Source organism: Lytechinus pictus, chromosome 2 (genome assembly GCF_037042905.1).
Source record: "Lytechinus pictus isolate F3 Inbred chromosome 2, Lp3.0, whole genome shotgun sequence".
Classification (NCBI taxonomy): domain Eukaryota; kingdom Metazoa; phylum Echinodermata; class Echinoidea; order Temnopleuroida; family Toxopneustidae; genus Lytechinus; species Lytechinus pictus.
In genome coordinates, this window is record NC_087246.1 from 61,680,691 (window position 1) to 61,706,214 (window position 25,524).

The 25,524-nt window shown below is 34.6% G+C and overlaps 3 protein-coding genes across 7 annotated transcripts in view; 1 reads left to right on the top strand and 2 right to left on the bottom strand.

Annotated features, from left to right (window-relative positions):
- The window catches only part of LOC129269169 (calcium-transporting ATPase type 2C member 1-like), a 54,180-nt gene extending 48,595 nt beyond the window's left edge, over positions 1-5,585 (bottom strand). Inside the window, exon 1 of the mRNA XM_064095325.1 lies at positions 5,470-5,585. The gene's annotated coding sequence lies outside the window, so the exon portion shown is untranslated. The remainder of the gene's footprint in view (positions 1-5,469) is intronic.
- A 245-nt stretch (positions 5,586-5,830) lies between these two features.
- LOC129270035 (transmembrane protein 42-like) lies at positions 5,831-12,849 on the top strand. Of its 2 annotated transcripts, none has more exons than XM_064095327.1 (4): positions 5,831-6,225; positions 9,606-9,773; positions 10,670-10,816; positions 11,288-12,849. In XM_064095327.1, the coding sequence occupies exons 2-4, from the start codon at positions 9,612-9,614 to the stop codon at positions 11,453-11,455; spliced, it is 477 nt and encodes a 158-aa protein (XP_063951397.1). In that variant the 5' UTR covers positions 5,831-6,225; positions 9,606-9,611; the 3' UTR covers positions 11,456-12,849. The 2 variants fall into 2 exon arrangements, with proteins under 2 accessions (XP_063951397.1, XP_063951398.1); XM_064095328.1 differs by having other exon boundaries at positions 5,831-6,005.
- A 2,233-nt stretch (positions 12,850-15,082) lies between these two features.
- The window catches only part of LOC129269143 (1-phosphatidylinositol 4,5-bisphosphate phosphodiesterase gamma-1-like), a 77,635-nt gene continuing 67,193 nt past the window's right edge, over positions 15,083-25,524 (bottom strand). For all 4 annotated transcript variants that reach the window (XM_064095322.1, XM_064095324.1, XM_064095321.1 and 1 more), the window contains exons 28-33: positions 24,781-24,929; positions 23,899-24,016; positions 23,439-23,597; positions 22,801-22,889; positions 21,983-22,182; positions 15,083-21,533 (exon numbers count right to left, since the gene is read on the bottom strand). In XM_064095322.1, the coding sequence (XP_063951392.1) occupies positions 21,464-21,533; positions 21,983-22,182; positions 22,801-22,889; positions 23,439-23,597; positions 23,899-24,016; positions 24,781-24,929 (785 nt within the window). In that variant the 3' untranslated portion in view covers positions 15,083-21,463. The remainder of the gene's footprint in view (positions 21,534-21,982; positions 22,183-22,800; positions 22,890-23,438; positions 23,598-23,898; positions 24,017-24,780; positions 24,930-25,524) is intronic.

Sequence of the window (25,524 nt, forward strand, 5' to 3'; positions counted from 1 at the left end):
TGGACTCAGAGCCATGCATCTTTTTGCAGTCAAACATACATTCTGAGGGGTTTGCCTCATGTTAATGGTGCCAGGAAAATCAGTTTACCGCCAGCCAATTGTATTATTAACTTTGTAATAATTTGATACGACCATTCCAAATTTTTAGATAACAACATTGATGTTTCTTCAAGAAATAAATGCAAAACCAAAACTGTTTTGAAGGACCCAGCAAGCCCCAAATTTGCTAATGGTTACACTGATATCTTGGCTTTTGTGACACTAAGCAGGTGCACGATGTCAATGACAATGGGCAAATCGTTTTTTTACAGAAATATGATGGTACATGTAATTAAATACCCCAAATGTGGCCAAAGTCCATTGACCTTGATGACTTTTATGTCTGAGTTTTATGAACTAGACGAATACACTTACAGAAATATGATGGTAATTAAACAAATACCCCAAATGTGGCCAAAGTCCATTCACCTTTGACCTTGGTCATGTGACCTGAAACTCGCATGAGATGTTCAGTGATATTTTATTACTCTTATGTCCAAGTTTTGCAAATCAGATCCATAAACTTTCAAATTTATGATGGTAATTCAACAGATATTCCCCCCCCCCCAACATGGCCAAAGTTCATTGACCTATGACCTTGGTCATGTGACCTGATATTAGCACAGGATGTTCAGTGATACTTGATTACTCTTATGTCCAAGTTTCATGAATCAGATCCATAAACTTCTAAAGTTATGATGGTAATTCAACAGATACCCCCAACTTGGCCAAAGTTCATTGACCTTAAATGACCTTTGACCTTGATCATGTGACCTGAAACTCACACAGGATGTTTGGTAATATTTGATTATTAACCTTATGTGTAAGTTTCATGAACTAGGTCCATATATTTTTAAGTAATGACATTTCAAAAACTTAACCTTAGGTTTAATAAGATTTTGATGTTGATTCCCCCAACATGGTCTAAGTTCACTGACCCTAAATGAACTTTGACCTTTGTCATGTGACCTGAAACTCAGGCAGGATGTTCAGTAATACTTGATTAACCTTCTGGCCAAGTTTCATGAACTAGGTCCATATATTTACTAAGTTATGCTGTCATTTCAAAAACTTAACCTTCGGTTAAGATCTGGGGTGGTATTCTGAAAACGCTCTTATCTTTGTTCTTATCTTTGTTCTTATCTCAATGAGATAAGAAGACGCTAAAATCATTGCAAATCGGTATTCTGAAAATCTTCTTAACGCGTTCTTATCTCTGTAAGGACTGCCTCCTTCTTATCTTCAACACGCCCATTTTTAAGATATTACCAATCAAAATGCGCTTTATATTGGCAGTTTAACCAATAAAAGCGTTCCTTATGTGAAGAGAATATCATGGGCGCTGCGCGTGCACTGTTTCTTGCGCACTGCGCGAAATAGGCATTTTATACGCAATGACTGATTATTATTTCGAGACACGTGCACAAAATAAAGAAAGAAAGAAAGTAAAGAAAAAAGGTAAAGAAAGCAGTTACGAATAAGAATAAAACAGGAATAAAGAAGTAAAGTAAGTACGTAAGTAAGAAGACAGAAAAGGGTCAGAATGAAGCAGAAATTAAAAAAAATTTAAGGATCAATGCAGAAAACAATGAAAGAAAGAAAAGGTAAACGAAAGAAAGAAAGCAAAAGGAACTTTAAAGAAAATTTTAAAAATGAAAAGAAATAAAAAAGGAAAGAATACAAGAAAGAAAAAGGAGGAATAAATAGAATGATAATCAATGATAAAAAGAGGAATATAAAATTGAACGAAAAATAAAGAAGGAATAGGAAAAAAAAACTTAAAGGGGAAAAAACGAAAAAGTACAAAATAAACAGATTAAAAGGGATAAAATGAAGGAATAAAGAACCAAAAAGAGTTAGAAAAAACAAATGAAAGAAAGTAAAAAAAGGAAGGAATAAAAATATGTAAAAAGTGAAGGAAGAGAGAAAAAGGGAAAATGAAACAAAGAAATAAAGAAAGAGAGGGAGAGAAAGAAAGAGATAAGAGAGGGAAGATAAAAGATGAAAGGAAAAGTAAAGCAAAATTGAAAACTAAATAAAGATAAAAAGAAATGTAAATTCAAAGAAGGAAAGAAAAAGAAAGGGAAAATAAAAAGGCAGGAAAAATGAAGAATGAATGAAAAAACGAAGAAAGATTAATGGAAAGAATAAAGAAAAAAAATGAAGTATAATTTACCCTAAAAATGAAGAAATAAAAAGATTACAAAAATAAATAAAGTGAAGGAAGAAAGGAAAAAAAAACAGAAAGAAAGAGAGAAAAGGTGAAAGAAAAAAAACTTAGTAAAGAAAAAATGGAAAAAAATCGGAAAGGGAAAATAAAAAAGGAAGGACCCCTCGGTAGACCAGCAGCACCATGATTGATGTTGCTGAGCAGGGCCCTCCTCCCGTTTTTAATTTATCAATTCACATGTATAATTTTATATGTATTGTTATTTGTTTTTAACGGAAATAAATTCAATTTAAAAAAAAGAAAAAGAAAGAATAAATAAAATAACGCAAAAGAAAAATAAGGAAGAAATTAAAAGATTCAAAAGAATAAAACAAAATGAAGAATGAAAGAAATGAAAAAAGACAAACAGATAGAAAGGAAGAAAAAGCGAAAAGAAATAGGCCTAAATGAAATAAAGAAAGACAGAACGAAAGGAAGGACGAAAGAAAGAAATAAAGAAAAAAAGAAAGAAAGAAAAAAGGGATAGAAAAAAGAGACAGGCAAAATAAAGGGTGAATGAAAGAAAGGTTGGGAGGAATACTTGTTACTACCAGTGGCCATCGATTTTTAGCAAGAAAGAAGGCGGACAGCGTAAGATGTGATAACCCTCTAGCTATCTTAAATATTATCATAAATATCGTAAAGAGATAAGAAAGAAAAAAGATAAGAACGTTTTCAGAATACCACTTATCTTTATTTTGTTCTTATCTTTTAGCGCGCTTTTGTATCATATGCTGCGCGAATTATAAATTTACGCGCTCAGCATCGATGGAAAGCAAGATAAGAAAAAGATAAGAACAAAAGATAAGAAAAAGATAAGAACGTTTTCAGAATACCAATTTGAGAACGTGACGTAGATAAGAACAAAATTAAGATAAGAACGTTTTCAGAATACCGCCCCTGGTGTTGACGCCGCCGCCGTCGGAATAGCGACGCCTATAGTCTCACTCTGCTATGAATGCAGGCGAGACCAAAATTTACAGATTTGCCCCAAGACATCCACCAACCAACCATCCACAGCCAGAAACACTGCATGGTTTCAATTACAATACATGGGTGTGTGATCTCGATGATCAGCCAATCATGCAACTGCATATTTGTGACGTCATGATGCACATGCCGACCATGTTAAGGGACATGATGATTAGACAATCATTCAATTTTTTCCGGAAACCAGCTCCATGTTGGAGCCCAATTCAGCTCAGCAGCCCTTTTCAAGCTCTCAAACACATTAACACCAGCACCATTATACACAGCAAAATCAAGCTAAATTATGGTGGTGTGAGTGTGACCTTAATTCGTGCATTACCTTATTTTCAACACTGTCAAATATCTCAATCTAAGTTCTCACATTATTGATAATGATATCAACAGAAAAACTAACCTAAAATATTCCAGATTAGTAATTTTCTTTGAGGATATGGTCTCTACTTATGAAAAAAATTGCTAAATATCAGCAAATTTTGTTAATTGCGTCCGTCCCGATGAAATCCGAACTTGTCAACAAGCCTCAAGAAATCAAAAAAAAATTTTGCAAGCAGAGCCAGAGGTCTTCAAAGTCAAACATCTTTTTATTTATTAAAGTAAAATGTGATGTCAATCAATATTATGAGATTTTAACCTCCATCTGATACAATTACCTCACCTTTATCTGCTTCTTGATTTCTTTTCTGAAACTTGGAAAAATGATCGCCCTGATCGTGCGCAAAAAAAAACTTGTCACACTTTTTTATGATTTTGAATTTTAACCCCAATTTTTTTTTTTTCATTTTTAGTGGGGGTGCATGTAGACAGGAATAAACGTCGTTTCTGGGGATTTATTCAACAATTTCCGACATTTTACTGTAATCCCCATGGTGGAGCCAACGTAGTTCAGCGGAACAACCAAAATACAGAGACTGAAGCTGTTTTGGTCCACTCCTAGTACCAATGAGGTCCAAACATTAACATGTATGGACCTCATAGGCGACAATGCGTTAAAAACAGGTTAGAACTTCTAAACGTACTGTTTCCTGCACCCAAGTATGATATTACTCCCAAAATATGAGTTTTGTCCTCGTTTGTTTATCATTTATTAAAAGATTGCCCATTAAATATATTCCTATTCCTAATTTGAATTTAATAAAATAAAGGGAAACTTACATTTGAGTCATTTTTCGATCTTTTTTTGGCAGTCAGTCCGGTCACCGTCGAGTGCGATCAAAGCGGTATGAAGCTGATTTTCAGATCACGTGATACGTGTGGTCATCACCTGATCAATCGACTATCCTTTTTTAAAGACCGCAACAATTATAAATTTTATTATAAAATATATATAGAATGAATAATTGCATGATATTATATATATTTCTACAATTAAAAATATTTTGTGATATGAATTTAATATTTGACGTAAAAATTGCTATTTAACAAAATATTTATTAAAAATAAAAAATCAAACAAAATAAAAACGCCTTGGACACAGTGCAAAAAACCTAACAATTTGGCCGCGTTCTTAACAACTATCGTAAGGGGCGCTCTATTTATAAATAAAGTTGCATATGTAGCTGTCTACCGCGACAGGAACAGCCGCAGAATTGAAGCCAGAAGCGTGGGAAATTGCCAGAAAATTCAAGAAAAGAACCGGTGAGTACCGATTTAACAGTACTAATTTATTAAGTAACATTTATTGAATCATTACAAGATTTATTTTTTAGTAAAACAAAGCTTAGTTCTAAGCTAGGGCGGCCCAAATGCGCGTGAGTGGAGTCCCAGTTTATTAGCACGGGTAAGTATTGGGGTGTCGCCTAGAGTGTTTTGGTCTAGGGTGCATGTTGCCTGGTTGGAGAATATCAACTTCATCAGTTCATGATAATTTTTGAAATGTGCAAATTATGTTCATCCCATCATCATAAAGTCATATAGATCTAGACCACTCCTAGTACCAAAGAGGTCCAAACATAAACGATCTAGATCTATGACCTAGAATCTACTGCTAGAAACACATCACATCTCATTACAAAACCATACTAGAATCGAAGTTACTGGGACTGAGATAATAATGACTCAGGGCCTGTTCCGTCCATAAATCACTGGAGAAAAACCCGGAGAAAAACGTTGATTTTCCTCAATTCCTGTCATCTTCTCTCTTTAAGTCTCTCTTAATTTTCTATTCACATCTAGATTTAGTATTTCTTAAAAACAGACGGACATTGATTTAGGTTACAAAAGACTTTTCTTACCCAGTGGCAGTGAAACTAAACTGAAAGTAAGGATCGCCTGGCTGAACAAGTTACCGGGGGCCGATTGCACGAAAGGGTCTTTCCAAGGACCGTCTTTCGTGTAGCCCATCTTTTATGATGCGCTAGTATAAGCGGGGTGTTCCTGAAATTTATGATAAACAAATAAAATTTGTAAGCTTGCTTTTAAATCAAATTTTATACAATTTCATGAGCTATACATCATTTTATAAACAAATATTTTGTTTATTTTAACGGACGAATAAAATATGTTTGCAGATAATTTATTTGAAATGCGTTTCACATGGCGCATCATAAAAAATGGGCGACACGAAAGACGGTCCTTGCAAACACCCTTTCGTGCAATCTGCCCCGGATAACCATCTCATGATCATCACCGATTTGGGACGGTAAAAAACTTCCGAGTTCGATGGATTTGCAACGCCTACCTTACTCTTTTCCTCGTCTGTCTGACGCCGCCTTGGATCTTTTGCTGTATTTATGAAGAGATTATGAGGAACATGTCGATTATATCATGAGTAGGCCCTATATATATCTGTGTTTTCTCTTAATTTAGTCAGACTCAGAGGATTCTTTGGAGAAAAAAAAGTTATTGATCCCACATATTTGCATTTGTGTGTGTTTGAAAATAAACTTGGGTTGTGTGTGCGGAACGAGGTTATAATACCAAACACTGAGTAAGTGAGTGACTCACCACACCAAGCTGTTGCCCCGGGGACCTCGACACGTCTTCAAGAGGTATTTAGGCTGAAAATGTTCTGGGGTGGTATTCTGAGATCCATTTTATCTCAGATAATATAAAATATTTTATCTCTGTTAAAATCAGTGAGATAAAATACGGACCCTTATGGCCTTAAAATAATCTCTCCGAATTGGTATTCTGAGAACTATCTTTATTTTATCCCTGTAAGGGCCTGTCTGTAAGACACCTTTTTTAAAAGCAATTAGAAATGCGCTTTTATAGCTCTCGTATCACTCAACCAATGGAAATCCATTCCGCTAGGAGGTGTGGTGAAGGAGTGAGATTGCGTCAATTTATTGACTTCAAATACGCTTGCAGAATACACTTGCGCGTCTTTACAGAGATTTCTTTTTAACAAAAATGACAACTCTCATCTCTTTTTCGAAGTCTATATCGCATGTTTTCAAGTATCATTTCAAAGACAATATTAATCAAGAAAAGTCTTGTGAAATACTTCCCGATTGTACAGGAATAACGTTAAGGTGTTGTTCTCAATAAATATATTGTTTTTCTTCATTTTCATGTCAACATTTGGAGTTAATTCACCTAGAAATATTGACAAAATCGACGTCACGGAGATAAAATAGACCCTACCCTCTTAAGTTTATTGTTTAAGCACATCACCCGCGTTGCAATGGCCAGATAGGCGATGGTTATTCTACGCAGCCACTCTGATGCATATCATCACAGATACGCAAGATGAAATTTATACGCAAGATAAAATTTTAAATTTTATCTGAGAGATGAAATGTCATCTCAGAATACCAATTTCATGTTAAGAGATAAAATAAAATATTTTAAAGATAAAATGACCTCAGAATACCGCCCCTGATTTTGAATTTAAAATGAAAAAAAATAATAAAAACAAGTTGCATAATTAAATACCAAGGCATATTAAAGTGTAGTAGGCTAGCCTAGCCCTAGACCTAATGTTATGGCATTTCAGGATTTATATTTTCTATTTAATATAAGATTTTATTGTTATTACGGTGTAAATAAGTTGTGCATTATTTTCAAGTTCGACTTTATTTTTTATAAACTCATGGAGAATCAGTTAAAGTTAGAGTAAAATTTGCATTAAATTGAATGGAAAACCAAGACAAAGGGAATTAAAGGATTTGATAGAATTTTCCATTTGAAGTCATATTTGATTAAATTGTACATTTTTTGTTCAAACTAACTTTAATAAAGTTAACTTCGGCCTATATATTACAAGAGTTATGATCAATTTATGTCATTAAAATGCAAAGTTATGCAATGAGCATGTTCCATTGCAATGTCCCTCCCATCTTTTCTTTTGTATAATTGTACGAGATGAAATTTTAAGTGTTTTTTTTACCTTTCTTTGCTTCCCTTTTCTTTGCTTCCCTTTAATCAAGTTATTCAAATCATAATATTTTCAGCCTACCGATTATGAAGGGGGCCCCATGTCTGCACGCCTTAAAATTAAAGATTAATCATGATTTTTTTGTTTTGATTTCACCCAAAAAAAATCAGTTGATAATGTTCATTATATTCCTACATGTATGAGTAAGTGTGCCGAAAATCTCATTAAAATTTGAGAGAAATATTTGATTGTCTTGAAAAAAAAAACCCTCTGCCAGTCATTTTCAGATTGAGCAAAAAGATGTCAATAATGTGATCTGGATCAGTTTTACAAACTCAGAATAGATTTTGGAAGCTAGGGGAAGCAATCCAAATTCCAACACTTACACCGATACCAACACTGGACTTGAAATCACCCATGGTGTAGATACTATCAGTAAATACATTTTAATTACAATATTTCACAACTCAACTAGTTCAACATCTACCCCTGAAGGGTGTCGCTCTGTAGGATTTGCACGTAAGATTTTTTTTATAGTTTTATACAAATGAGATGCACATGTTATTATTTTTGTTATTTATTCCCCTCAGATTAGATTTGAAATTTTCATGCCAAATGTTTTACAAAACTTGGAAGAAAGCATTTCCAACATTAAAGCTAAATGAAAGTAGTTGCAGTAAAACACTGATTTCGTGAAAAATTCTGTAAAACCAAGGTTAAGTATTACTATATCATCGTGGATCTAGATCTAGTACAGTTACATAAACTGAACTTTGTGAAATCATAACATTTAAGCTGAAAAACGATCACACTGAAGATCGCCAACACAGATAGGCACACGTGGGACAGTGTATTGTTATTGCTGGAATAAAGACCCGACGGAAGTGCCCGAATCCGCGCTTATTTTGCTTATTTCTCAGCAATTACACAATTTCTTCCAGAATCCTTTGGCACATATTCTTTATTCATACAAACAGACACTTGGGTGGTCATTATATTGGATTCTGAAAAAGTCATTTTGAGATCGTTACCACAACTGGCATTTATCTTTAAAAACAAATGACAAATTTGAATTAATTTGTAATTATTTCAAGTTCTTATTTATTTTATTGTTTTTACCATTATATATTTTTTTTTTCTCACTGAATGTGTTTCAAATTTTGATTCGTATTAATTTCAAATTTATTATTAAATAAAAGAGTATGCTTAAAATGGCTTAGGATGAAATAAGCACGGTTTTGCAATTCATAGAAATCTGATTTTCCATTCTGTTGTATATTTAATTCTAGGAAAATGCATTTACCTCACTTTGGTTGAGTGCAGCACAATGTGGGTAAATTTCTTGCTGAAGGAAAACACACCATGGCTGGGAATCGAACCCACGTCCCTCAGATTGAAAGATGAGAGTCTTAACTACTAGACCACGACGCCCCCTTTAGGGTTAAAGTGAACTCAAATCTATGAAAATCACTGACAAAATGCTTCATGAAATTCTTTCCAGGAATCTTCTCTATATTTTCAATGATGATTTGAATTCATGGAGATCTTTTGTAGCTATCTTCAATACTTCACTTTTACAGTCATATATAATGGCCCGTAGTCTGAACTTTGGTTTAAATTAAACCCTGGTCTAAAGTTGTTGTTTAACTATGGAGAGCCAATTGGAGCACAAATCCCTTACAGTGCACATTCAATTTATTAACTCACATGACACCCAAATTGTTCATAATTGTCTGGGAATGATAACTGAAGTATCTTTCTTCATTATGAAAACAAAAGGAAACAAAATAGTAAACATATACAATATAAACATAATTTTTGAATTTTTTGCTCACTATAATTTTAGCACAGAGTTAGCCTGTGGTCTAAGTTAAACCTTCAGAATACGGGCCATAGAGGCTGCTGAAAGTGTCCTTTCCTTTGAATGTTATTGTGATGCAATCATGCCAATGATATTCATTTCCATGAGTTTGTAAATTCTTTTTTTTTTCAATTTTAAGTAAAGAAATTAAGATGAAGTAATGAAATTTGTTGTTTTATATTTTGCAGAGAGCCATGGGTGTGACACATGGTCTTATCTTATCGGTTTGTGCTGGTGTTTGTGCTGCCACTGCATCATTATGTGCCAAATTGGCAATGTCTGGGGAGGAGGTTGCAGAATTCTGTAGCTATCTTCATGAGATTATGCAGTCAGATCTAGTACCACCATGTTCTATGGTAAGTATAATCCATCCAGTTGCTTATCCGTGATTATTTTCACAAAATTTCTTTCTTCCGTCATTTCTTTCTTCTTTTGTTTGTATTTGCTTCTTCATTTATCGATGCACTCTTAACTTTTACCTAAGTTGATCCCTTGGGACCACAAAATTTGTTTGACTTCTAAAGGCAAAATTCAAATTATAAGATGTTCATGCCTTTAATGGCACTTTGTCATTTAGGGTCAAGGAAATTTGACCATGCTCCATCAAGGGGAATCAACATTGAAATCTTCACCAAGGTTATTATTTTTAATATAGGATGTATTTCAAGAAACTTGGACTTAAGGGTATTCAAGTATCACTGATCAATTGGTACAAGTTGCTGGTAACATGATTAGTGTCAAAGGTCATTTAGGGTCAATGAACTTTGATCATGTGGCTAATGAACTTTGACCATGTTGAATTTTCAAAGTAATTTTATAAGTATAAGTCCCTTTTCCAGAAAATTTTTATATAATGGTTAAATGAAGTATTAGCAAATGGATGAGTGGGATTTCAGGTTACTAGGAAAAGGTCAAAGGTCATCTGGTGGTCAAACTGATATCAAATAAAGGAGAATAACAAAATTTTAGGATTTTGAATATATGGATACTGATATTTCAAGAAATCAACAATGAGTTTTTCTGGAAAATCAAATGCTTGAATACAATTAAATGTATGTTTCACTGGCTACTGATAATAGTGAATTGAGTTGAATTTTGTGTGTTTAGAATATGAATGCAAACATGATTTTCCAAGATAGTATAAGTTCCATCCGAATGACCAAAAAATGATGAATTAGACAAAAGGGAATTATCATGGAATATCATTGGAGTTATAACTTCACATTTGCTATCTCTTATTTCTCTTTTTTAGATTGCTTTTGCAATGCGAATAGGAGTGTTTTCTCTCATTTTTATCTTCAATGGACTAATGTGGACTTTGTTTACCAAGTCAATGCAGCTGTGTCCAGCATCATTACATGCCACCATGACAAACAGCTCATCAAACCTCATATTTAGTGTAAGTAAAAAAAAAATAAAGTGAATGGAAGCTTAAAAAACAATTTAAAAGGGTTTCATGCTACAGTGACATACAAGCTCATCAAAAATTTATTCTCTTTTTTTTTGTGAGTTAAAAAAAAGAAAAGCTTGAAATGTTATTTGCTATTCATTTTATCATAAACATTGAATACCTTTCCAAATCTTTATGTCTATTTTTATTCTGTTTCAAATTATTTTAATATAAATATTGAATTCCTCTTCAAATCTTGAAATCTTTCTTCATACAGAAACAAACTATTTTGTAGAAACATTGAATTCCCCTCTATATTTTGAAATCTTTCTTCCTACTTAAAAAAATCTTATTAGAAACATTGAATTCCCCTTCAAATAGAGAAATCTATCTCCATAATGTTTTGTCTGTGCCCTTCTTGTTCTGGACTGTTGTGCCCCGTTTTCAAAAGCAACATTTATATCTTTTCTCTTCTCACAGGGGTTGATGGGTCAACTTCTCTTTGGTGAAACACTTTCACTGAAATGGTGGTTTGGTGTCTCCCTAATCATTGTGGGGTTATTTTTCGTCAACAGAGGGCAGCAGACCAGTAATGACAGCACCCCTCAAGTCCAATCCCATCTACAAGAGGACAAAAAAGATAGATGACACACAGAAAGTAAAGAATTGTAGATAGAGTGAAGTCTGACCAAGTAGACCTTTCAAGATGAATAAGCGGAATCAATCTTTCAGACCAGATCATGCCAAAGATGCATTATTCATGTCATCCAAGTGGAATTTCACCTTGATTGAATTTATGTGGTCCACAGTGATAAGCAGATATTCTTGAACTTTGTTTCTCGGTTGATTCTCCCGGAAGAAGCACCATATGAAAGAGATTTTGTGCATTGCTATTATAAGGCCAAATGAATGGACAAGTGGATAAATCCCTGCCCTTTGAAATACGTGTACAAGGTCTGGAGTTCAAAATCACTGTTCTTTTCACCATTATTTGGTGCAAATGCCATCATAATTCACACAGCACTGTGAGCATCTTGTCATGCAGACAACCAAAAAATTACTTTTTTTCTTTCCAGTGCTCTTTTTGGAGAAACTTAAAAATTTTCCAGGGCTACTTTTTCATTTTCCATGGCTCTTTTTACACTTTCCAGGGCTACAATTTCTGGAGCTATTTCGCGGCTTTTTTGCGTTTCAGCTAAGAGCATGCAACACTACAGTATAGTACAGTACGTATATATATATACACGGTAGCTAGCATATACGGTGTAATCATACGCGTGTACTGTACATGCGATCGCGACGAAGCTTCGAAGCAGCGCGGCGCGAGCTAGCGAGAAGTACGTACCGGTACCATCTCGAATTCATAGGCACATGTACCACATGCACTATTCACGCCCGTAAACAGAGATTCACAGGTAAGTTCTCTTAGCTGACACGATCCTATGATGGACTCGCGTGCGCTGAAATGAGCAATGTTATTGTGCCACTGTATCTTGTATTTGCTTGTGTGACTCTGCGGGCAGCTCCGTGGTGATTTACGTACATATATACGTGATGTTCGCAACTGCAGTCGGGCAATGAGTTTGGGATTTTATAGCACAATTGGTGTGCGCGTAGGAAACAGCTCAAGATTGTAATATAAGCGGTCACACGCAAATGCAAACAAGTACACATTTAAATGCAATATAATGTATAATGTATAATTTAAATGCAATCACGTACGTATGCATGAAATGCTACATAAATATACAGTGTTGACGGGGGCGATTATGAGTTTTGCAGTCGCCCTCGTGTGAATGTTTTTAGCCCTTTTCCGGGGGTCTTTTTGGACTTTCCGGGGCGAATTCGCCCGCCGCCCCCGTGTAATTTTTTGGTTGCATGCAGAGAACAGCTTGAATACTGCCCAGGGAGTGGGGTTTGTGCATACATTCTGTGTGGCAAGTCTGATTAGAACTGACTACTTGCATTTGATTCATATGTGAATTGCCTTCCATATACATTTATAGTTTATTATTAAAGATGCTATGTATTTTTCCCGAAAATTTCCCCAATGTGCTTCTTGTATGTTTTTTTAATATGAAATAAGATTATAAGATTAGACTATGTGGATTTAGACTAAGTCTTGACCATGACAAATTTACACGGGGGCTCAAGGGGATTTTGCCCCCGACATGCTCAAAAGAGCCCCTGAAAATCCCCATTCACTGCAATGTTAAAGGCTTATCCAATGTTGCCGATTTTAGGCAGGGGTTGTGGAAATAGCCCCCTTGAATATTTAAAAAATGAACTTTTTGCCTGGTCTTGACTAGACCAAATTGTTATAAACCAAGAATGTGGATTGGTGATTTGGGTGGTTTATATTCACTTGGTATAGAAGCAGATGTCTAATTCTCAAAAAGTCTAATAATGCCCAGTTTGTCTTACTCCAACTTTTACATGTACTTTGGCCTATCAAGGGAATAGAGTACCCATAGCGACGGTGTCACTAAACACCCTTTTGTGCATTTCAGCATTTTTATATCATGTCTCGGAGGAGCATGATGAAAAACATCCACAAGCCAAAATTGATGTAAGTCAGTCCACGGGTGCCCCATGTCTATTCATATTATTAGATTAGATTTAAATTTGGCGGTACACCTATACCTCGAGCCAGCATGATCCAATTCATGTCAAATTTGGTGTGTGGAGGTTTTATCATGCTCTTCATATGGTCATGAAAATGCTGAAATGAACAAAATGAAAACCGATTGACGTCACACATCGGTACTCTGTTGTACATAAAAGATCATGCAGAAATAAAGGTAATGGCCATATAAAGAATTGCACAATGGCAAGAAGATCATATCTGACCATCAAAAACATATCTTTCATGTATATACAGGTAAGATATGTTTGTCATAAGGCCCCCTTTCCTCAGAAGGGAGACTTATAAAGGACCTTTGAAAGACCAAAAATTGACAAGGTCTTACAGCAGTCTCCAAGATCACTAAAACTTGTCTTCTCTGTGGAATGGCTCAGAAGACCCCTCAAAGAACTCCAAAAGACTGATTGATACTCCTTGTCATACTGGACTTAGACTAGTCCTATAGATATCGTTCAATGATCTCTCATGAGTCTTTCAGTAATCTCCGCAAAAATCTTGATAGACTGTCAAAAGATCATGGAAAGGCTAATAAGAACTCATGAAAGACCACTGAAAAACTGTTTTGAACCGTTTCAAAAAGTTTTGGAGATCATGGAGACCACTGAAAGATAAATCAGGATTTGTGAAAGACCTTGGAGATCTTTGAAAATTCATTAAAAGACCTTTGTAAGATCAAGCAAGTTTCATGGTCTTACATAGGTCTTGCTCTCTGTGAAATGGGGGTTTAAGCGAGATAAATTTTAATTATCAAGTAAATTGTGTGAGAGGAAATATCTGCAGGAAGTGTGTGAACACCTCAAAGAAAGAAAACCTTAGGACGAGTTTTGGACAGGCACTGATCCACGGGGGCTGAAGGAGCCTTGCCCCCTCCCCCTAAAAAAATGAGAAGGGATAGGATAAGAGAGAGGGGTTAGAAAATAAGAGAGAGAATGGAAAGGGAGATGGGGAAAGAAAATAAAGAGAAATGGAAATGAGAGGGGAAGAAAAAGGTAGGGAAAATAAGAAAGGGCAAAAGAGGAGAAAAAAGAAAGTAAGTACTGCATACTCTGGCATCGCATAGTTGATCCCAAAATTTGTGCAAGACTTGAAAGAAAAAGTCATGGCGTCGCACCATCTTTTCACATACAGATTTACATGTATCACAGAAAATGTTGAGGGGGCTAAAATCAGTCCCCCAGACTTATTAGGGTTAAAGGGGAACTTCACCCTAACAAAAAGTTTATTTTAATTAAAGCAGAAAATTAGGGGAAAATATTGGTGAAGGTTTGATTAAAATCCATCAAAGAAGAGTTGTACATTCTAAATATTTTTAAAGGTGACGTCACATGCAAACCACTTCCCCATATATCATGTAATCAAAATTCAATAAATTCAAATTTTTAATGGAATAAGATTATGAAAATAAATTCAAAATCTTTAAAAGTCATAACTGTTTTTAATTCTTTGATGGATTTTCATCAAAACTCCACCAATAATCGAATCATTCAAATATCTTAATTTTTGTGCTTTTATTAAAACTGACCTGTTATCAGGAAGAATTTCCCCCTTAAAGATTTAACTATTTCCCATAAATCATAACACAGATTGTGGAACAACCATAACATATACATATATACACATATAAAATAGTCTTGTTTTCCAGCGGCATATATTTATTATATGTCTCAATTTCCACATTTACCAAAAGATAATTTTGAAATGAATGGCTTACATATGATAAGTAGGTACTATTTGGTTAGATTATTTTGGTCACATTTAAATCAAATTAACATCACTTGAACAAAATATAAGAATATCATACATCCAAAGCCTACTAAGTGTTGACATGATTATTTCTTTGTGGTTATCGCTCTTAATCAATATAAAATATTGCAATTAAAGCTTAATGTTAACAGGTCAAAGCTTGGGAAGAAGAATAGCATACAAGAATAGTATACATTATACTAGACAACAATTTATTCATAAGCACTGGTGTCAATTGACTTCATTTTGATGTTGGTTATAACTACTAAAAATTAAAATTAAAAAAAGAATACTGCACATGAATATTAGAGAAAAGGCGAGATGACTGTTTTTCCCCCTAAAAATAGGTTTCCAGCTCTCACAAAGTACAATGCTGTGATACTGGCATTCCTGCTAATGGGTTTATACCACATTTGTATGGTGTTTTACTGTCTTTTTGTGGGTCTATACTGTGTATTACTGTTTGACGAGTTCACCTATGAAATTCAAATGAAATTTCAAAAGCTAAACTTTTTAGACTTCAAAACTGGTATTGATCCGCAGATTGGTAAAAATTTTCCATTCATTTCCATCCATTTCAAAAATCCAATATGGATATAATAGTTAAAATAAATGATAATGGCAAAACTGTATCAAAAAGTTGCCAATTTTGCACTTTGAAACAGTGGTTTAAAGTGTTACTGATTAGCTCACTTTAAACAGCATTTATTCATGAACGATACAACATGCATCATTGGAAATGGGATCATTTTTTGCAGAACAGTTTTCTCTTTGTAATCATATTTTTCATTCAGGAGAAAGGTAAATTGCCAAATTATCTCTTTGAGGAGACACTTTACCTCCTTGGGTTAAAGACCCAGACTGGAGTTAAAAGTGAAACTGACAAATAGTGCAACAAAGTAAGGTATTTTGCTCAAGAAAAACTCAAATTAACGGGTTACGCAGGGAATTTTGACAAAAGGCTTTCCAGTGCTTTTCACCTGCCTCAAGACCGTGATGTCATGTTGTGTTGCGATTCCATAGGCTTGCACACAGATAAAATGGGTAATTTTTCTGCTTTTCAAATTCTGAATTTGATTTCTTTTCTTCAATTTGCAGAAGAAATGGCAATGACAATTATTCAGTGCTCAAATGGATGGAAACCTAGAGCTCTTCACTAGATTTTATTTTTTTGTGATTTCTTTGTTTGGCTCTTATAGAGCCTAAATTGCTATGTCAGGAAAAGTTGTTACACAAACTCTGAATGCAGATAAAAATGAAAAGCTGCGCCTAATAAACGAGAAATGAAATATGGTAAAAAGTAGCCAAGAGCCATAAATTTCATTAATTCAAACTTGCAGGAAAAGGCATTTATGATATCTCTAGGTGATAGAATTGAAGAAAATAAAATATGCAATCTAAAAGGTGGAAAAATCACCCAGTTTTTCTGGGTACAAACCTATGAAATCACAATGCTTCTAACACAACATTATGTAATGGTTTTGAGGCCGGTGAAAGCACGGACAAGTAAGCCTACTTTCGAAGCCCAATAAATGGAGCTATTCTTAAGCAAAATACTCGGCTAGTTAAGTGGTCAAAATGCATAAAGCTTACATTTCTATCTTAAGTAATTTATAAGCTTTCGATTGTTATATGATAGGTCAATTTCACTTTTTGGTATGGGTCTTTAAAACAATGTGGTGGCGGAACTCTATTGAAATGGCACAAATCATTTAAACTGACAATCACCAGTATTAATGGAACTCCCCAACCAATGACAGAGAGAGCAAAGAAAAAAATGTGCTAGTAGTGGTAATTTCATAAGGCAAAACGATATGCATAACAGTGATGCTTCATTAACACTTCACAACTCATAGAATACCCAATACTTTGCAAAATGAACTGTGTCATATTTTAAGGCGCAACAAGGCTCAGCAATGTTATATGTGTACAGAGTCAATCAGATCTGAGGCGACAGCACAATTGAAAATCTAGAGGAAACATTTTGGCTGCATGGCTAAAGTAGATGTATATATGCATTTAAAAGTAAATGACCCAAGAGAAATGGAAAGATAGAATGGAAAGAATTAAAAAAAAAAAACCCAAAACAGAGAAGCAGAAGTGTGAATTAGAGTCGCACTTACACAATGTGTTTCATAATTCATTTCTTATGTATACATATATGTCGTTTGTTGTAAAAGGTTGGGTTCCCTTGTCAGAAGTCAGTGGAAATTTATGATGAAATGAAGTTGTTTGCAACTTATTTTTCATGTTACTGTCATTGACTTTATCTGAGTACTACTGAATACCTTACAGAGCTTTATAGTGATATCATCTCATCACAGGCCCAGCGGACGGATGCAATTAACTCGGCCTAAACGCCCGATTTGTTTTGAATTTCTAACGGTCATTCACGCACGTGGGGACAGAGTTCATTTTTTCAAGAGAAATTCACTTGCTTGTATTTTCACTGTACGTTAACAAAATTTCCTCAAATTTTCAGGACTTATCGAAAATGATATCATTCGATCCTGAAAAAATGATATCAAACAATCAAATAGTTTTAATTTCTCGCTTGCTTTAATTTTCGTTGTCTTCCAAAAGTACTCTCAAACTTTTTCCAGACATATCTATACCCTGCATTGAATATTCATGAGATTCGCTGTGCATATTCACGAGGTATATACGGATTTGCATGCCAAGTTTTTGCTGTGCCAAAGACTTATTTTGTGAGAAATTACTGTATGAAATTGGGGTTATGACACAAAATAACAAGGAGTTTTTTTATACCAGCAAATCCAACTTACATACGTTAGAATTTATTGTTATCGCTAATCATACACAATAACCGGTGCAATTACCTATTGGACTCAGCCCTGCAATCAATCACTAGCCTTTTTGTTATGGTACGTGCTTTATGGTAAGTGTTTACGTGCATTCGAATGAAAGTACAAGGTAAGCACAGAAATTTCCCTATTTCTATATCAATTATGTCTTTTACTTAATCGAGATACAATGACCGTGATCAGTGATGAAATGAAGCTTACAAAAGTCACATTTCACTGGTTAACTTGCTGATACCTGCGCTGCAAAACCAATTTCTCATCAATTTGTCTGATACATGAATAGGGATGTAGCACGCTCTGCTCTGGCATGGCAGCTTCACTGCACTGTACGGTATACCAAGCTGTACTGGCATTGCCAATGACTGTGATTCACCGTCTTTAGAACAAACAAAAAAGTGAGTATACGAGACAGAAGTTCGGTAATGACATCATGGTTTTCAATGGGTTGACTTGGCGTGAAAACAAATTTCTTGTGTTGAAAATCGCAAAGAGTTGGATTATTTCCAGACATATCCGTACCCCATGTTTACAAGAACTGATTTTTCACACAAAGTTATCTTAATAGTTACTTTCTGACATATCTCAGTTTCGTTCATGCCACAGACCTGAAAATTTGAAATTTACGCGAATTTTTCAACTGCTTGTTTTAATTTTTTAAGGAGAGTTCTGTGATATTTTTTTCATATTGTTACTCCACAAATGGCAAAACGAACGAGATGAACAATCAAAGTAATCATTCTTCTTTCCATAATAGGTCATTGACAAAAGTTATGGCCGTTTTACTGCAACACTTTCTTAGCGATTTCAGGAAACCCTCTCATGACTTCGAGCGTTTTCGAGGTCAATTCGAAACAAAATCGGCCGATAATTGCACCTCTTCACTACGTCTGATCAAAGCTTAAATGCTCCATCCTTGTTTGATGAAATCTATTATAATAATATTTCACTTGAAACATTGGAACACTAATGCACTTTAAAGATATATGACCCAGGTTATCTTATTCTGGGTTGCACACACACAATGTATGCACTTTCTCCACTCCCTGGGGTGTACAAAAAATAGCAAGAGTGTAAAACCTCCAATTATTATAAGTATACTAAGTAGGCCTTCGCATAATATCAGGTGGCCATTTTAACACCTGGGTGGAGAGTGGCAAGGTATGGATTGATGCCTTGCAAAGGTATGTGATATCGCAGTGGGAATCAAATAGACAACCCTCTGGTTACAAAGCAACCACTACACCAATGCTCCCACACATCAAAATTCTACAAGATGATCATATAAATAATCATTATATTCTGTTTATGTGATGTAATGACTAAATTTGATGCAAGGCTCAGGATGTGAAAAACATTTTGATTGTAATCTACTCTCATTTAAATCTATTCTCTCAGCTTTTGCTGATTATCGGAGTACTTAACTTTTCATTATGTTTATGTATGCTGTAATCAGTGCATTTTGCACATTTTCATCATTAATAAGAAAAATAATAATACAAAAAATAGTAATAGCAAAACACTTGCTTCCTCTCTGCAGAGTACTCGAGGTGCTAATTGTGATTATTACTCTGGCTATATCCCAGCTGCTATCCCGACAGACAAGTGTTCAAGAAAATGATAATCCTGCCAAACACTAGTATACTGCACCTTGGACATGTACAGCACAATATTGATAAATTTCTTGCTGGGATTTGAACCCACGACACTGACTGAAAGGCGAGAGTCAGAACCACTACACCACGATATTCCCACTATTACATACACTACATATAAAAAAATGCACCATTGTTTGTATAATCAAAAATACAAATACATCTACTCAAACTCAACCCAGAAAAATAATATTTTTGGTTAAAACATTAAACAATTTTCCTGTACCAAAATCCTTCAAGATTTCTTCTTCAAATCATAAACATTTAATGGATTTACAACAATTATTCTTGGTATTTTTGCATGAGTCTCTTAGATTCATGTAGATTATTTTCTTTATACATGTGATTGTATCATTACACGTATATATCGTATATTCTTTTTAGTAGAGAGATAGACTTTATAATAAAATGTTTGGTTATTTTATATGGCATTGCCATGGTGATGAGTTGTTATCCTGCACACATAAAGATGAAATGAGCACTGTCTTACAAAGAGTTGCGATTGATTCAAATCAAACACAGATTGAGATCTAATCTTATATTACTTAACTACACAATTTGAGATCGATCTCAGTTTGAGAATGATATAAATCCATCTCAGCACTTTGTAAAACGTGTCCCAGTTATGTCTAATGCCAATATGTGACTACAACCTAATAGATCAATACACATTAACAGATCATTCAGGTAGACTTTTACATCAATAGAAAGCAATAAAGAGGATAGAAAACTTAAATTCTTTCAACAAGACTACAAGTTAAGTTAATAGAGACATGATCTGTTTAGGTAAATACCACTTGACTTTACATGAACTCAACAAGTTGTTGTACAGTTTTTTTGTACACAAACCAAAATATCCCACATGCATCATCTACATTCAACATGTGGCTATCACAATAAAAAAAATCCCAATCCCATCCACAATGGGCATATATAGTATGAAAATAAAACAAATCTTCAACGGATTAAAAGCATATTAGAGATTATACTCTGCATTTCCATGATAACACTCCAGAAAAGGTCATATTTAGTCACTTAAATTCTGTCCACAAGACAAAATATTATCCTATGCAATCATCATCACATGATTGTATAAATGAAATTCCTCTGATAATCTGCAATCATTACCATGTAAATGTATAGGTGACAATCATTAAATAATCTGCAATCATCACCTGATTTTATAGATGACAGTTGATTGATACTCTGCAATCATCATCATCACATGATTGTATAGCTGACATTCATCTGAGAACCTGCATTCAACTCATGAATTCATAGATGACAGTCGACTGACACTAAGCAATCATCACATGAATGTACAGACAAGCCATTTGATAATATGCAATCCTGACCATGTAAATGTACAGATGACAGTCATTCAATAATCTGCAATCATCAACTGATTGTATGGACGACAGTCGATTGATATCTGCACTCATCGCATGAATGTACAGATGAGTCACTTAATAATCTGCAATCATCACATGAATGTAAAGATGATGGTCAATTGATACTATACAATCATCACAGAATGTAAAGATGACATTCATCTGATAATCTGTAATCAAAGTGAATGCAAACTGAACCAAGACTCGCAGCTTCCATTCCTCCAATGACCATATCTTGTCAATCCTGTGATCTCCCTTGGTAGATGTTCATAAGTACAGTGCCATAAGAGCATTCCACAAGAACTTCTTCACTTTCCAGTTGAAGATAAGAACTCTTTAACACTTTCTGGTATGGGATCATAATCAATGATCAGTTTACTGTTGATTTTTTAGATTTCTCTTTAAGGTCTGGGAAGTCGGCTCTGACTGTTGCTTGCTGTTTTTCTAAGTTTTCTCTTTTCCACCCGTTGCCTGCAATAAAAAGCACACAAAACAAAACGAAAATGAAATGTTATAATCAACTGAATGGAATAATATAATATAATAGAATAATATCAATTTAACAGAAACAAAATCAATTCAGAAAAAAAAATCGGGACACATTATTCAACAAATGAGACATTTAGAAACCTTCCAGAGACTTCACTGGGAATACAGAAACTGTCAAATCAAGCTCTCATCATTCATTATTATAATAGCAGATTGAATGGGTGTAGCCATATTGGTATTACAGGTTCATAACATTATGAAGGATCTGCTAAAACTCCATCCTAAGATGAAAGTATCCCTCACTTCAGTCACACCAACATAACAAACTCCAAAACGACCGATGATATCCCATTCAAAACAATGTAAGCTTTGATGGGTTCTGGAGTCGGTTGCATCGGTATGACTGCAGCCTAATCTAGCATCATTCTCACTTTCTCTGTTCTTGGAGATTGAAGAGTGCCTCCTGGCAGTTATTCAGCTCTGCCGTCTTCAAACGGAATGCGTCCGACTCTCCGCCCCCAGCACCATTGTCGATGTCTGGTCTGTCCATGGTATTGACCACAGCAGTCAGCTCTTGCGTCCTCTCCCTCAACATCTGAATGGACGCGTAAAGGTCGCTGTCGTCACATTCCTGTGCAAGGTCAAAGGCCATAGTTATATATCATACAATCTCATACAATCCCTAACTTGGCAATGTAAAAAATGTTTCATCACAATATCAGGATAAGCAAATATCATCTGGCTCCACAACTTGCTTCCCTCACAATACTCCTAATGACACTTCTTATAAAGATCTAGAATTTCATTGAGGTGCACGATTTATGTCTTTGATTTTCCTAAGATATGAACGATGTTTATTTCTTTAGCTTAATATGCAAAGAGGCATGATTTAAGTTTTTATTTTAATATATATTAATTTTTGTTTCTATTACTATATGAACACTTTATTTCATTCAAGCCTTGTTCCTACTATATATTCTTATCTGCAAATATAACACTATATAGTCATCAATGTGAATATTATTTTACATGGTGAAATAAATAAAACAAATAAACAACACAAACTCCATGACAGACATGCACAAAAAGTGAGATATTCAATATCATTTCATCTCTACCATTACGATTCATCATTGTTCAATTCCTCATTTCAACATACGAAGTCAAATAAACATATACACAGCAAGAAAACAGTCATGATGCATATACTGAGAATGGCTTAGAGAGCAAGATCAATCCTGAGTCTTACCCCTATGACTCTCCTATCAACATGGACCAAGAGTGTAGCTAGTTCCAGCTCTTCAGAGTACCCGTTCTTCAGCTGGACAGATCGATATCCTATCAAAGATTGGAAAGGAATTAATTACACTGGACATTGGACATATAAGTATCATACCAATATAAAATAAGATTGCAAAGAAATTAATTTTACTTTGTAAACTAACATATCAATATCATATCTTATAAAAACTCAAATAAACAATTGTAAGACTAAAATTACTCTCCTAAAAATTTTCAGGTGATGACCTCTGTGAACTTTGATCTTGTGACCCCTAAATCTAATCGGATCATCGTCCTTCCAAAATGCACATTTAAACCAAGATACAAGATGATCCCTCAAACAGTTCTTCAATTTTAATCATATCATCGTCACTACAATATGCATACTTACACACAAAAATTTGATCCACCAAACAAGATTAGGATAGAAGAACACCTAAAAAAACTTATTGGAAAATTTTCCCAATCTGAAATATCCCCCAGTACGGCAGGTCATACCAACAACATCAAATACATCCCTTCAAGTTCTCTTATGTTACCAACTTGTAAATCAGGAGACTGAATGACTTAGTCAGGTGACTGGATTAACTAAGTCAGGTGACTTACCTGTTCTGATAGCCTTGAGAGGGTAGGTAGCCTGGCCAAGGAAGTTAGGTTCACCGAAGACATCTTCATCCTGGATGACAAACCTTAGCATGGCTAGATCTGGGTTGGATACGTCGAACTCACACACTTCATTGAAGACTGGGTTAAAACCATTATCAGCTGGGGAGAAATCAGAACAATAAAGACACTGCTTATGATGTGCATGCCTGAATACAGGAAACCAAAGAAATGTTTCATGAAGTGTATTGACAGTGATTGTTACTGACTGATTTTCTCTATACCCTATCAGATGCAAGGATTTGGTAGCTTGTAACAATAGTCAAAGTTACTGATTTTTTTCATGAAACACTCCCTGGGATTCTCATTTCTTTTTTCCAACTTGAGCAAATGATATTCCATTCAAACAATCATAAAGTTTGCTTTTCAACTTAATTTGATCTAAAAAATATGAACAACATACCTTTTGTGCTTGTCTTGTATTTGTTCCCACTGTCATAGTCAGAACCAAGTACTTCTACTTCGACAAATGGACTGGCTATACCACGGCCGGTCTTCTGCAAATGACGGGCTGCTATGATCTACAAAAAAATTGAAAATGACAAAGATAGATTGTAACTTACGAACTTATTCTTCAAAATAAAAAACTATATATGATTGAAGTAACAATCTGCCTACTATCTTGCATTAAAATGAGAAGTGATGATTATATCAAAAGGACTACTGAAGTTCAATGCCTGCTAGTTAGACCTACGATTTGTAAACTATCTCAATATTAAAACTGTGTTATCAAAGGAATCAATTCTCATAAAACTTGTCTCCTACTTTAATGACAAATCCAACAAATTTTTGCAAATATTTTCAATTCAATTCAATACATTGTCCACTGTATGAAAAAAAAAATTCTCACATATTAATAATAAAAAATATTCAGCTTTCGTATAGTTCTTAAATTCATCGGTACAATGTGATTAACCATATCAACATACTTACATTCATAACAAGTACCTATTTATCATAAATAATGACAGAACATTTTTCCAAAATATTGTTGCCATTTATATAATATGGACACGTAAATGTTCTAAGAAAGAATTTACCCAGAAATAAAGAGAGATGCTAAAGAACTTCCATATTTAGGTGGTAATATTAAGGGAAATAAGGAATTTAGAAGTTGTTGACTGTGACAAATCTTTGACTGAAGTGTTCGGCCTGTAATCTTTATTTGGTGGTTCTCCAAAGTTTGATGCATTCTTTTTCATTAATGCACAATCATTTTTACTTAGCTTTGTCAATTTAAACATTCTAAAGATTGTCCCTACCAACTGAGAAGCAATATACTTACTGTAATGGTTAGATGGATGGGATCAACGTTTGATAATGTTCTCTTGTCGAAAGAATCAAAGTTCTTATCAAACATGCACTCTGGTTTCAGTACGTATCCACATCTCCCATTGAGTGCAAACATGCCCTCATTCACCTGCATATGACGATCTGAGGGTGAGAGATACATTCAATATTATAATTGATTGCAACTTTTGACAATCATCTCCCAATGAGCGCAAACATGCCTTCATTCACCTACATATGACTATCTGAGGGTGAGAGATACAGTCACTATTATATTGATTGTAACGTTTGACAATCATCTCCCATTGAGCGCAAACATGCCTTCATTCACCTGCATATGATGATCTTAGGGTGAGAGATACATTTGATATTATAATTGATTGCAACTTTTGACAATCATCTCCCAATGAGCGCAAACATACCTTCATTCACCTGCATGACTATATGAGGGTGAAAGATACATTTGATATCATAATTTTGAATGTAACTTTTTACAATCATTCCCAGATACAATTCTCCCTATCACATAAAGTTGACCAAATCTGTAATGGGAAATATACCTGGATGAGGTTCTTTACTTGGGTGAAATTTCCAACGGACAAAGTACAGTGAAGAGTGTGGAAACGTTTGCTCTGGAGAAAAGAGGTTTTTAACCTGAAGCCACACTCCCGGATTTGTTCAATACATTTTGAGAAAGGGACTCTATTATCAGATGGGATTGCAAATGCTCTGAAGAAAT

Bases quoted from the DNA above. Each gene is read 5' to 3' on its own strand.
- LOC129270035 (XM_064095327.1), top strand. From the start codon at position 9,612: ATGGGTGTGACACATGGTCTTATCTTATCGGTTTGTGCTGGTGTTTGT. The intron at 9,774-10,669 runs GTAAGTATAATC...TCTCTTTTTTAG, and splicing joins TAGTACCACCATGTTCTATG to ATTGCTTTTGCAATGCGAAT. The intron at 10,817-11,287 runs GTAAGTAAAAAA...CTCTTCTCACAG, and splicing joins CATCAAACCTCATATTTAGT to GGGTTGATGGGTCAACTTCT.